This window comes from Odontesthes bonariensis, chromosome 14, assembly GCF_027942865.1.
Source record: "Odontesthes bonariensis isolate fOdoBon6 chromosome 14, fOdoBon6.hap1, whole genome shotgun sequence".
Classification (NCBI taxonomy): Eukaryota; Metazoa; Chordata; class Actinopteri; order Atheriniformes; family Atherinopsidae; genus Odontesthes; species Odontesthes bonariensis.
Window position 1 is genome coordinate 4933211 of NC_134519.1, and position 14995 is coordinate 4948205.

At 40.6% G+C, this 14995-nt stretch overlaps 1 protein-coding gene across 2 annotated transcripts in view; it reads right to left on the reverse strand.

Annotated features, from left to right (window-relative positions):
* Positions 1-14150, reverse strand: part of larp4b (La ribonucleoprotein 4B) — a 68167-nt gene extending 54017 nt beyond the window's left edge. For both annotated transcript variants that reach the window (XM_075482657.1, XM_075482655.1), the window contains exons 1-2: positions 13624-14150; positions 779-912 (exon numbers count right to left, since the gene is read on the reverse strand). In XM_075482657.1, coding sequence (XP_075338772.1) covers positions 779-859 — 81 coding nt within the window. In that variant the 5' untranslated portion in view covers positions 860-912; positions 13624-14150. The remainder of the gene's footprint in view (positions 1-778; positions 913-13623) is intronic.
* Positions 14151-14995: the final 845 nt, after the last annotated feature.

The following is a 14995-nucleotide window of genomic DNA, read 5'->3' on the forward strand; positions in this document are numbered from 1 at the left end:
ATGCACTTAATAACTCAGTCTGATTGTAATTTTGCCAATAATCCGATCCTTTCAGTGCCGTGTGACCCCACTGAGTGTTGTTCTGACTAAACGAGGTGTCAACTCCTAATCTGCGTCACATGTTATCAACAATATCGTTTCGTATTTACACAGATTTAGAGCACAAATGATTCGGAAATGAATCGGTTATCTTTGACGTCACCGCTTTCAGCAAATTTGAGTGAGAAACGGCTAAAAGCTCTTAAAAAACAAAGGGAACATATGACGAAAGGGGAGAAATCAGAGTATAAAGACAAGAAGTCTGTGTATGAGCATCATAACTCGGTTTAACCTGCAGCCTGTTGAGCATTTTCAGCACTTTTCAGGCTCCTGTAATAGTTAAGATACGTAATAACTTGATCAGCAGCAGTGTTACATGCTCGTGCAAAGGAGAGAAATAAAAAACAGGTCATGGTTATTTAGTTACAGCCTCCTGGATCTTTACCAAGCACTTCTCTATTATACGTAATCAGTGTGGGAGATCAGCTGCAGTGAGCGGCGGGCGGTCGCTACGATGCTTTTTCTGTCCCACGCAGGTTCAGATATTCGGTTAAAAACTACAAACTTATCATCATCAACCTGGCAAAATAAGAGCTGAAACTTCACAGCAAAACATCCAAAACTTTCCTTTAAGACTAATAACTGCAGAAGATAAGAGCCACCTGCACCATTGACCCTCTGTGGGTCCTCCACTGTGCAGTGTGTGACTGTTTGTGTTGTTTTTGTGTGCGACACTCACCAAATGAGAGCTCTCTTTTGCCTCTTGTACTTGCTGCACCTGTGGTTCAGCTACAACTTTCGTGTCCTGGTCAGAAGTCATGAGCCGTCTGCTTCTTGGCTCCTCAGGGAGAAGTCTCTGTGTCACCAAGTAAGCTTCGGGGGTGGAGAAGGGTGGAGGAGGAGGGGACAGATGGGGACAAACAAGTTAGATTCGAGAATGGATGTTTATCAGATCACATCAGCTGTTACAGGACGAGCGAGGCCAAGGGGCAGTGGACGATAGTTACTTCCTGAGAGCACAGACGGAAAGAGAAAAAAACTCCTAAATCATCTGATAAAATAACTAGAGGTGCACCGAATATTCGGCAATTGAAAATATTCGGCCGAAAACGCAAAAAAAAAAAAACACATTCGGCTTTCGGCCGAAAGCCAAATGAGTGGCCGAATCGGAGGCCGAATAGTGGTGACGCAAAATTATCCACAGAAGGTGGAGTCGACAGAACCAAACTCATCTGTAAACTCTGCCAATATGCCGCCCATTGATTCAATGCGAGACTCCGGTTCTTTTCACAGATGTATATTAACGCCACATCAACACCGTAGAACTAAATGTTCAAGTAAACAAAATAAAATACAACATTAGTTGTTGTAATCATTAAAGAAATAGCACTCTTAGCATTGTCGCTGGTACCAATAAATAATCAAAGTAATACTGGCCACTTTGGCTGCTTCTCAACCAGCGGCAGAGTCATTCCCCAGAGGCAATCTGCAGGGTCAGAACTAGGATACTTTAACTTACACTTCTCCTCTGCATCACATTCACACAGTTACAGCAAACACCACGAAGCATGGAGTGATGAAATAAAAATAAACTAGCAGGTAACATCACGCTACAGGTGCTCCTCGGTCTCTGTGTGAAGCTAACGGAGCTAACCGGCGCTACTTCCTGTTTTACTTGTTTCAACATAAAAGCATGTATTTCAAAATAAATTAAAAATAAAAACTCCTGCATTTACAGCCAAGTTGAATTGTCTTCTCACCGTAGTAGTTTCAGTCTAAAATATCACTAAAAGGCAAAACACACAAACTACAAAAAATGCTGCCACTGTTCCTGAAGGAGCAGGTACCTAGACTCTATGCAAAAAAGGACACTCAGATAATTTGTTATATTGCATGTTTTACATTTTTGTGTTGGAGCGCGTTTATGATATGTTGTATTTTTTGTTGTTGTATGAAATGAATGAAAAAAAACCCAGAATGAATTGAAAATGGGAATTAATTAAACTTATCTCTAGTTATTAGTAATAACTTTTGAAGATTTCAAATAAACATTTATTTTCTTTGAAAAACATGTCTAAACATTTATTGTAAGGCGTAGATTTAAGCAATATTTAAAAATGGTGAAAAATCTAACTTTTGTTAACTGTAATATTCGGTTTCGGTTTTCGGCCAAGTGATTAATTATTATTCGGTTACAAATTTTCATTTCGGTGCACCTCTAAAAATAACCGTTTTCATGCAAATGCACCAGTTAGTGGACTGAATACATCACATCCACCACAGATGTGGGTTTTTTTGTGATCAAATTTTTCTTTATTCAAGAAATTTTTATACAAAAAGGAGAAAAAAAAAGAGAACATGTCATAAAATGAAAAGCAAGTAGCAAATAAGGTAATGACCAAGATCAAATAAACAGAAAACGATCATGAAATCCATGCAAATAATCAACAACTTAAACTAAATCTGAAATCATATAAATAAACCCTCCCTCCCTCTGCCTCACAATACAGCTTCAGTGACCTTCAGTCTAACACATTCTTAAGTTTCATAGAAAGAGAATTCCACATTTCGATAGTACACGGGCTGTAGATAGTTCTAAGTATACAACGTCCATATACATAAGAAGCCATGCCTGAAGTGAAAGACAATGCGGGGGCTTCCACCTTGTGGCAACCATTTTTTTTTGGCCTCCGTGAACCCAGCCAGCAGGGCAATTAGACAGCGACAACCCCAGGGTAGGCAGATCACTGAGAATGAATATGATGGGTGACAGTGGTACCACAATCCCAAATAACTTAGAGAGACTGGAGGCAACTATCCCCCAGAACACTGACACTGGGGGGCAGTCACAGCTGTGTTTTTAAAAGTTATTGTAGATCAGAACTCATACATAATAACCAGAGGTGGGTAGTAACCAGTTACATTTACTTGAGTGAGTTTTTGAAAACATTCCACTTCTAGGAGTAGTTTTAAATCTCTATACTTTTTACTTTTCCTTGAGTAGATGTGTGCAGCAGAAGCTGTCCTCTTACTCCGCTACATTAGGCTACAATGAGCTGGTTACTTTTCTTCTTACCTCTTTGGTATTCTACGCCTCATTATTTTTATCCCCCCGCGTACGCCTCATTTTAATGTTTTATTCTGACAGAGAGAGAGACTTCCGCCAAAGGCTCTACCACCTGACTGTGTTCCACCAATCAGACGCAGCCGTGCAGTCTGGTCACGTGACCGTACTCGATCTCAGCGGCGGGACGGGTTAGCTTTAGCATTAGCAGTCGTAGCAAACAAAGAAAGAAACAGATGAAACATGTCAGAACCAACGGTGGGAAATGAAGACGCAGACGAGGCCTCATACTGAAAGCATGTTTACCTTACAAAGAGTGAGAAACAGCAGCTACATTATGTGTCTTCTGTGGCAACCAAAACAAACGCACATTTCAGCAGAAACTCAACATCTAACTTGAGGAAACATGTAGCGCTAAGTTTCCTAAACTCGTTTTTCCCCCCATGGATAGGTGAATGTTTGTTTTTTAGGTTACATATGGGTTACACATGTTTTAAACATTTCCTAAGTCTCTTTTATTTTTTACTGAAGTCCTTGAATTCACCTGGATTATTTTAATTTAAGCTATTTTGTAATTAATTAATTAATTTTAATTTATTTCATCAATTGGATGAACTCTAATTTGCCTAAAGATGATTATTTAGTATTTTTGTCTGTCTGATTGAATGCTTGTGTTAACAATTAAATCAGACGTTACTCAACAGTTACTCAGTACTTGAGTAGTTTTTTCACCGAGCACTTTTTAACTCTTACTCAAGTAATTATTTGGATGACTACTTTTTATTTTTACCTCAGTCATATTATTCTGAAGTAACAGTACTTTTACTTGAGTACAGTTTTTGGCTGCTCTGCCCACCTCTGGTAATAATCCCAGATAATAATTCCCTTTTGCTTCTGGTTTAGCTGCACTTACAGTCGGATTAACAGTCTGCTGCTACAGAAGGAGAAAGAGAAGCTGAAAAGATCAACGTTAGATCGTATTCACCGGGTGTAACAAAGAGTTTAACAGACTTTAAGACTCATAATGATGAGATCGTGTCTGATGCATCAACCACAACACACCTGCTAAACTCCATTAACACCCCCGTTACAGCTCAGGGTTCAGACTGCCGTCATTTAGTTGCATTTTGCATTCATTTTTTTTGTGACAAAGCAACTAAATTGCCCGACTAAGTGCACCAGCGTGGCTTTGAAACACCTCCACTATTCATTTAAGTGATTTAAACAGCGTTCTAATCATGACTCCACTGAAACAACAGATCAGAACGAGGCTGCTCTGTTTACAACCATCCACAACGTATCGTTTCCCACATTTTGTTATGCTACCCACCCAACATCCCATAATGTCAAAGAGGATGAAGTATCCTCCAGGTTTCCTCCAGACACGACGCTCAGCATTCAGGCCAAAGAGTTCAAGGTTTGTTTCTTTAATGTTTGCTTTATACTGGAATCATGAAGAATTGTTATTTCTTTAAAAATCAACATTTATCAACACATATTCTCCACTACGGGCGCAGCCATCGTTTTACGAGCGCAATGCATGCTGGGTAGATGACGTAAATTCGTTGCTTTGCGCTGATGAAGCATCGGGAAGCAAACCGAGGGGAGTTAATGACATCATACATGTCACACGTCTCAATGAACTGATATGCCATCTTTTATTGTATTGAGCTTGTATTCTTTATTAATACAATTATTTTATTCAATATTAGTATTACTAAGGTAAGGGCCTGAGCATTTATTCTCATTCTGCATTAAATTCCCCTATTTAAATCTTTAAATGCCGTTTTCTCAAAATCAGTTTTTTGTATTTTTCCAGTATCAATATCTCAGCCTATGGAGCACCTACTAACACCTAACTTTCCAATTATACACTTAGCAGTATTCTGAAGATATTTCCAGAAGGATTTGTTGATAAATCATTCCCGGCCTGATTTATGTGACATTATAATAAAAAAATATGTTGAATATCAATGTTTTTTTAGGCTATGGGCAGTATATTTTGATTTCCTAGGAAATGAAAGCAGATATCCTGAAATCCTCAACAATTTTCTTTTAATTCTTTGTGTAAACTAAATGAAAAAAGAATTTTGCACCTGGCTTTATCACATGTTCAGATCTATCTTCCAGAAATACATGCAAATGTGCGCATATTTAATGAGATAATGCCTAATTTGTATAAGTAAACATACAAATTTCTAAAACTTGTAATACATTTTTTTTTTCATACTATAGGAAGTTTCATGGTGATATCTATTATTTTAAAATATTACCCTATTCACCTGTAGTGTCTCGCCTTAACAGCGACACTTTGACGTCACTACCCAGACGGGATGATGTAAACAACAATGGCGGCTAAGATGTACAGGCTTATACAGCTGGTAGAAACATTGATCATATAGGACGATATCATCTTGGTTGTCAGGTTCCTTCTGTGATTCAGCAGCAGACTCGTATCTGGCGATCCAACCTGGGCGTGACGCACCGAAGCAAAAAGAAAAGAAAAAAGGAGGACCTGATGGAGCTCGTCCATCACTGGAAACACCTTCTTTTCTGTCCCGCTGAAGCCGCTCGTAAAGCGGCGATAATCCGCCCCAACAATCGGGTGCCTGTCTGTGACACGGGCGCTCGTTGTGTTTGCACACAAAGCAGAAAAAGAATGGCGTGGCTGTAAAAGCCGACGACCTTTGATCCACATACTGATACACGGCCGGCGTGTTTGTGTGTCATTCCACCGAGATGAATGGGGCCCAAACACGAGTCTGCATGGGTTATGGTGCGTTATCCAGACCTGCGAGCCGTCTGCGTTCACGCCGCAGAGCAACACGGGCGCCAAAACACCACGAAAACCTACAACTGCAGCTTTGTACGTCCGTAAAAACGGGCCGAGCCAACTCTGCTTTATGTGCAGACATCAGAGCATTTTCTGCACCGATGACGAGTTATAACCCAACAAAAAGAGTCAGAAAACCTTCAATCTGGATACATTCAGGACATTTCTTCCACTTGTGCCTCTGCTCCATCTCTGTGGGACGCTTCTCTTCCAGTTTGTGCACTTTGTGCGTCGTAGTTTAACCAAAAATAAAACGGTTCAGATCCTAAAAACCTGACATCTGGGGTGTCAAACTCATTTTCACCGAGGGCCACATCAGCATAATCGTTGCCCTCAAAGGGCCAGATGTAACTTATACATGTAACTACTCCTTAATGTTAAATAACTCTGAATTTATTACTTATTCAAGTTACAAATATTACATATATATTTGGATAGATGTAAACAAAAACTATGTCTGCTTGTTGCTCTGTTATTTTATCATAAATCCTTTTAATTTGTCAGGTAATGAAACCCACATCAACGAGCAAACTATCCAAGTGAATAAAGAAAAATAACATCAAACACAAGTTATGACATTTACTTTGTTCCAAACCTGAAATATCAAACAAAGCTAGCTTTTACTGCTGCATTGTTTTGGGTTGTGGCTTTTAGCGAACACGTTCTGCTGTGATCACAGTTTGCCTTTTAATTCTCAGGCAGTTTGTTGTTTTTCTTGGTGATGTTGGCTCTTAGCTCCGTGTTTGGTCTCAGAATGCGGATGTAGGTTGTACTCTTTGACAACCGCCACAGAACACAGAAGACACACCGTTTCTTCTCCTTGAAGCACAAACACATTCGCCTTCCGATCTTTCTTGAAACAGAAAAACTGATGCAGATGGAAGGGCATCTGCATCAGTTTTGGGATCATTATTTGTATTTCTCAATTCCACTTGTTGGGAAAATTGCATCGATTTGGAAACATTGCAGTCCACTTCGTGCGTAACATAATCGGCATGCATTGTGGGAAATGTAGTTTTTGGTCACTGCGTATTTGACTTATTTATTTTTAGTAGGGCTGGGCGAGTTAACTCATTATTATCGCGTTAACTTGTTACTTATTTAACGCCGATAAATGTTTTATTGCGCATTAACGCAGGTTTTATTTTGTAAAGTCTGTTGCTCGCAGGCTTTTATTTTGTAAAAGTCTGTTGCTGTCTGCTGTGGAACAGGAAAAGAAAGTAATCGGCGGATCCACCAAACATGGAGAAGGGTACGGAACTTTTACTCGGCCATTTTCATGTTAAAGTTCTTCCAGACGGCGGAGTCGACAGAACCAAAGTCATCTGTAAACACTGCCAAGTTGAATTGTCTTCTCAGCGTAGTAGTTCCAGTCTAAAATATCACTTAAAGGCAAAACACACAACTGATAGCAGCAAGTCATTCAAGGAAACAGACAGTGGAGCGAGGCTTCTACATAAAAACTACAGAAAGATGCTGATGTTAAAAGTGTGTTTGCACAACAAATGTTATGGCACTTTCATTCATATGGCAGCACATTTAAAATAAAGCTAAATGCTAAAAGCTATACGCTACTTTTGGATTCATTTTTGGATTCTGCGTACAAATGCGATTAATCGTGATTAATCAGGGAAATCATGTGATTAATTAGATTGCCCAGCCCTTGTTTTTAGATAATCAGACCTTTTAAGCTCTCGCGGCCACATTTGGCCCCGCAGGCCTTGAGTTTGACGCATATATTCTACGAGGTAAAAAGAAAGACTCCTGCTTCACCCACCAACCAAAAACCCGTTTTTCCACCTACAGAAGCAGCTGGCTGGCAACAGGCATCGTGTCACAGCTCCTGTGGAAAGAAATCCAAAAGAAGCGCCTGACTCCAGAACAAATGAGCCAGCAACACGGATCTACCAGCTTCCTGTTTGATTGTAGTGGGAAGCTCTGAAGCAACTTTAAACTGGAAAAGGATGCATTTCCTATCAAAACAGCAGAAAACCAAAAGTTTGGAAGACTCAAAGCAGTTTATACGGACTTGTTAAATGGTTAAATGTCCATTGTTTTTGGCACAAATGTTCTTTGGCCTCGGCCATGTTGTTACACAGTTATTCTAATGTTCAGTGACTTGGAAAATAGTTGGGATTTAACGTTAAATAAAGTCAAGTCGTGATATTTTGGCCATATTCTTCAGCCCATAATCTGTTTAAATCAAGGTAATAACAGACATATGTGGATTATCCGTCTTTGAAAACCATCAATACGTCTTTAATAAGCTTTTTTTGCTGCTTAAGTTAGGCGTAACATCCAGAAAAGCTCATAAAATAACTTTAAATTGAACCCTCGGGAGCTCCAGAATGGATCAGGAGACAGAGCTCACATTGTGACAGGAAAACAGATAAATCAGGGCAATAAATCTCAGATTGTTGTGCTCGGAGGGGCACATAAAAACAGCTGAAGCTCTGTAGAAATGTGAAACAAAAGCAGATTTTAGGTAAAAGGAGCTCCTGGTGCAGACTGGGGGGCCGGGCGAGCTCCAGAATGAGAGTGTGACAAGAAAGCAGCGAAATCAGAGCCATAAAACGTCAACTTCTGATCTTTGTTTAACAGCAGTCGTGTTTTACTGTCGAGTCATCGAGATAAACTCACCGAATGACACCCGACTCGATGTCTGACCGACTCTAAAAGTATAGGAAACCCGTCTAAAATTGGAAAGATTCGGTTTTCATTTGACAAACGTCCAAAAAGCAAAGAGAATCCACGGAAACGCCGGCGTCCAGGCTCCGATTCCTGCCCAGTATGTCAGATTATTTGGGTTTAAATCATTATTTTCACAAAACAAAGACTACGACAGACTAATTAAACAGGAAAAATGTGCAGAAAGCAGACTGTAAACTGTAAAGATTCCTCCAGATATGCTCAAATCAAGTTAGTCGATGACATTTTGATGGATGGATAAATCACACTTTTAAAAGTGGTGATAAAAACAGGCTAAAAGCATTTAAACTGTCTTTCAAAGATGCTACGCTTTAATTTAACGGCCTGGGAAACAACTTCAGCCGTCTGGATACGAGCAGACAATCCAGCGGGGTGTTTACTTCTGACCATATATGTCGGTAATCCAAGTCCAATGGGTACATGGATGCATACTGGCCAAACACGTCACACCTTCCACGATCAGGTGAGCGGCAAGAAGCAGCAGAAATTACTTCAAATGGGTTCAATTCAACCACAATCTGTGGCTGTATGTAGCAGAAAGCTGCACTCAACTGCAAATGTAGAGGGACGTAGCTTCATCTGGCTCTGCGTTCTCCATCTTTCTCCAATGCCTGAGTTTGTTGTTGTTGTTGGTGGTGAAGAGGTCAACAGGAAGTGGCTCTATTAGCAACAGCTGGAATGGGTACAGCGCCACCTATCATACCGGGGTATGACACGCTTTGTGCCTCTGATCCCATTCATTCACCGCCATATATCCAAGGAGAATTACCCTTTAATAACTCAGTCTGATTGTAATTTAGCCAATAATCTGATCCTTTCAGAGCCATGTGACCCCACTGAGTGAGACAGTCGGATCAACAACCAACAATTCAAACAGATCAAGCAGTTCCTCCGAGTGTAAGGCTGTGTTCAAAACCGCATACTTCTCCTACTACTCATACTAACTTTTTGAGTTTGTAAGCGAGTTTGAGTAAGCGAGAAGTTCCCGGATGCATACTAGATTCTCTGAAATGTTGGGTATGCATCATGAGGTTACTACTCATACTCAAACTACCCAAGATGCAACGTAACGTGACGTCGCCGATCGTCATTTCCTGTCAAAACGGCAGTTTCAAGCTAGCTACAACGAGGGTAGGTTCACTTCCTGTTTTCAAAACAAAAGCACCAATTGTATGGTAATGGCTTTCCCTATGATAAAAGGCAACGGGTATTTTATTTTGTGAAAATAACCGGAAGTGCGTTGCTCACTGCGGCTAGCTTTAGTAGCGCCGAATTCGTGGGAACAAAATGGTAAACAGCCGGTATTTTGTCAGGTTTTCAACACGTTGGGGATCTAAACGACTACTTTCTCACCTGAAAATGTTTCAAATGTTGCTAAAGTTTACAGAGTTTAGAGCTTAAGGGAAATCAGCTTCAGGCCGGCTGATTTCGGCTCGGGCAGGAGCGAAATGCATTGTGGGTAAACGCTCTGCATACTGTCTGATCGATGAGTATGTAGTATGCAGTATGTAGTATGTAGTATGGAAGTATGCAGTATGCAGTATGTAGTATGCAGTATGTAGTATGCAGTATGCAGTATGTAGTATGCAGTATGTAAGTATATAGTATGTAGTATGCAGTATGCAGTATGTAGTATGCAGTATGTAGTATGCAGTATGTAGTATGCAGTATGTAGTATGCAGTATATAGTATGCAGTATGTAGTATGCAGTATATAGTATGCAGTATGTAGTATGCAGTATATAGTATGCAGTATGTAGTATGCAGTATGTAGTATGTAGTATGCGGTTTCGAACAGCCTAAACCACCAGAATGCAGCACCTGACCACAGCAGTTTCAGCCCACGCCTTTACATAGTCATCCATCCCTGAATATTTACCTAAAAAAGAGCAAATCTGAGCCGAATCTGCTCAGAAACCAAAGTTAAGCCAGTTCAACTGCAGCCAAACAACAACAACAACAACAACAAAACTTTGAAAGCTCATGCTGTAAAAACAGAACATTTTCTCCGGGGTAACATTATGGAAATCAACTCCCTTCAGGAGCAAACAATCCGCCTTCCATGCAAATCCAGAGAGAGAAACACTGAGCTGCCAAATCACAGCACATCCGATATGTTGTGACCTGAAACATCCCATAGAAACACTGACCCTTTAAACCTGACTCAGTGAGCCAGTCTGAACGTCTAGACAAGGCCTGAAAACACGAGCTTTCCCCGCTCCACCTCCTCCCCGCGGTCCGTTTCCTTCCTGCATAATCACAAGAGCTGATTTACGACCCATATGATTCTCCAAAATAAGACCGGTGAAATATGCAAACAGTGGTCCAGGCAGGTTATATTTAGTCGGTGGGTAAACCGCCGCAGGAGGATGGTCCGCAGGCATCCAGCATGTCAGCAGAAAGGGGGCTTAACTCGCGTCCATCTCCCTTAAAAAGGCGGCCGACGTCTAAAGATACCTTTGTTTTTGGAACAACTTTACAAATCAAATCAAACACCGCGCGCAGCTTCTATTAAGGACGCAACGCAGGGCCTATTTGGTGGCTCACACAGCCGAGAAGGACCGCGGCCCCCATGCCAAAGGGCCAAAAGCGGCCACACGAGGACCCAATGAGACCCAAGAACACGCTTCATTAGTCTATAAAGCTCTGAATGGTCTAGGACAGAGGGGGGGGTCGCGAAATCAGGGTGTATACAGGTATAAACAAGTTCCATTTAAGACTTTTTAAGACCTTTTAATACCACTTCTAAATGAAATTTAAGACCAAACGTACGATGGAAATACCAAGTAAGCACACTGACAGTAAAACGGTAAAATGACGGTTGAGTTTAAGAACAGCCGGAAAGATGCGAAAAGGTCACAAAAGTGTCATCACTGTCCTAAATTAAATTTCTTACAATATTTTCAGAACATTTAAAGTGATACTCCGGAGTAGATTCAACCTGGGGTCATTTGAACCGTGACATCCAGCCAAGTAGCCCACCCGCAGTTACTGAGTTATCCCGAATAGCTTCGTACAAGGGTTAATGGACCCTGGCAGTATCTCCAAAATTACCACACTAAAATCACATGCCATGACACCAAACTTCTACAGTAGTACAAATATGGTCTGTACTCACAAAGCGATGCATTTGGAAGTTTGAAAATAGTCCAGGAGTTTATTATTATCAACACAAGCCTGATAGCTTCTCTGCTGCTAAAGCTGCGTCGACGTCACTTCCTTGATCTGGGAGCTTCAAAATAAGATGAGGGTTGATCTACTACTGTAGACAACAAAGCAAGGCTGCTCAGTTTCTCCATTGATAAAATAATTTCACAACTCTACAACATAAAAATTCATAAAAAATCATGTAGAATATAGCATATACTTTGTTGCCTACAGTAGTAGATCAACCCTCATCTTACTTTGAAGCTCCCAGATCAAGGAAGTGACGTTGACGCAGCTTTAGCAGCAGAGAAGCTATCAGGCTTGTGTTGATAATAATAAACTCCTGGACTATTTTCAAACTTCCAAATGCATCGTTTGGTGAGTACAGACCATATTTGTACTACTGTAGAAGTTTGGTGTCATGGCATGTGATTTTAGTGTGGTAACTTTGGAGATACTGCCAGGTTCTGTTAGCGCTTGTACTAAGCTATTCGGGATAACTCAGTAACTCAGCTGATGTTCGGCCAATATCGGAAAAACTGCGGGTGGGCTACTTGGCTGGATGTCACGGTTCAAATGACCCCAGGTTGAATCTACTCCGGAGTATCGCTTTAAGGTCTTATTTTCAGGAAAATTGATTTACGACTTTTTAAGGACCCGCGGCCACCCTGCGAAATCTTTGGTTGATTAGACGATTTTTAACATTTCTCTTTTTTTTTTCCAAACAGTTTTTTCTCACAAATTGTGTGCAAACGTGTGCCATCCACAGATGGTTTGAGGATTCATTGTCCCATCTACATGCATGTTTAAAGTTAAAATCTGTGGATTATTTGAATAGCTCAGTGTTGTATGCAAGATGTTTGTTTATAAATGGCAGTGGCAGCCACCCTGTACCTTGCACATGTTTAAAATAAAAACATGAATATATTAACCTGTGTATTATTTAAATAGCTTAGTATTGAATGTACAATAACAGAGTAGCTATGTTTATACACGGCACTAGGCCCCGTTAAATATAAAACACAATTGTATGCCATATAAATAGTAGGGGGGTCCCTGCTCCAACTCTCCATCAGTTTGGGGGTCCCTGAAGACCCCTGGTCTAGGACCAGAACACATCAGTGACCTCCTGACCCAGTATGAAGCTTCCAGACCCCTCAGCTCATCTGGATCCGGTCTTCCATCAGTTCCCAGAGTCAGAACCAGACATGGAGGAGCTGCATTCAGCTTCTATGCTCCACATGTCTGGAACAAACTCCCAGAAAGCCTCAGATCAGCTGAAACACTCAGTGGGTTTAAGTCACACCTATTTTCAGCTGCATTTGAATAAAGCTCAAAACTTAAATCACATTTTAACTACTGATTTTATTTATTGTTCTTATTTCTTTATTTTTTTGTTTAAAATTAAAATCATGCTTTTTATTTCTACTGTTTTAATGTCTCTGTGGAGCACTTTGAATCACCTTGTTGTTGAATTGTGCTGCACAAATAAACCTGCCTTCATTTGCGGGGGTAAAATATTCAACAGGGAGGGGTTTTTTTTGTTTTTAATCCAAATTATAAAACAGCTAAGTTGTAAAGTTGACTCGAGCTCTAAAGTAGCAGCCATGTCTGGTTAGCTGGCTTGCAGCAGCAGCAGCAGCATCCGATGAAAGATGGCGACCTCCGGCGTGATTTCGCGGATTCCCCCCCAACCCCCAACCGTCTCAAATCAAGCTAATATTCAGCTACCAGTCGAGCTAACTCAACGGAGCAGAAATGTGACGGAGTCTAATAGTGAATGCAGACCCGACAGCAACTTTTTCAGACGGTATAAGCAGTTTCTCACTCACCTGTCAGCCGGTGGTTGGTGCTGGACTCGGGCCTTGAGCTGCTTTCCAGGCTAAAGTGCGCAGAGTGTTAGCTAGCAGGCTGTATGTAGCTTCTAGCTTTCAGGACAACAGCTTTAAACCTCGCTGCGAGAACTCCTCAGATGTGACGGAAACAAGTCGAGAGGCAGCTGCGATGTAACGTGAAAACGACGCCCCCAGAACTGACAACAAAAAATAAAAAATGGACTCTCCCCCCGTCCAAACACTGCAAGCTAGTTAGCGAGTGAGCTAGCCCGAGAGTTAGCTAGGTGGCTAACCAGCTAGCTTGCCTATCAACTTTGTGCAGTCGGGTTGGATAAACCTGGCGTCTGGAATCTCACCAGAGGCTGATTCTTTGCAACCAGAAGCAGGCTCTAAAGGTAGGGGGGTCGAAAAATGAGCAAAAGAACCCCCCAAAAATCAAGAAAACGAACGTCTCAAAGCTTTCGGATCGACCACACACTCGTTAGCGCTAAAGATGAGACACAGAGGGGATTTCGGAATGGAGAAGTCGGCGTTTCCTTTCCCTTTCGTGTGCAGCACAAAGATCGTCTATGTTTCCAGGGACGAATCACTTCGCCAGAGGAGCAGTAAGGGTGCCCTGAGCGGTCCTCTGTCCACACAAAGGGGAGGCAAATGAGATGGAATAAGATTGTACCATCCAATAAGAATAACAACAACAGTTCAGTGCGAAAATTAAATTAGATAGATAGAAAAATTCTTTATTCATCCCAATTTGGGAAATTGTTTTGTTGCAGCAGCATACAGTAAAAGATAGGAAAACAATTAAAGTAAAAACAAGCAAATATAATAGAATAAAATAAATATAGAATAAAATAAAATAGTGAATAAACATTCGCTATATACAATTATTATTACAATTATTACAATTAAGAAGTAAATTAATTATTTATGCACAGCTGGATTAAAAAAAAAACAAATAAATAAACAACAGGACATCTTAACCTTGTAGCACCCACAGTTGCAGATATGCAACAAGCTTTTTATTTATTTACATTATTCATTTACATTATATTTTTATTTACATTACATTATTTGATTTTTTAAATTTACATACATTATTTACATTCATGTGTAATATTTTTTTACGTTACATTTTATGTGCCGACAGTTGTCACAGCATCATTTTCTTGGCTCAGTGAATTACACTCTGCTTTGCGGTGGTCTGTTCTAGTTCGTTCTGCTCTCGTTTGGTGTGGTCTGCTTTGTCCACCTTTCACAGCGCTAATGGGAGCTCAGGTCTCCAAATTGTATTATTACAAAATTAATTAGGAAAGCCCACAGTTGCAAATATGCAACATTGCCTAAAATGATCAAAAATAGCCCAATTTAA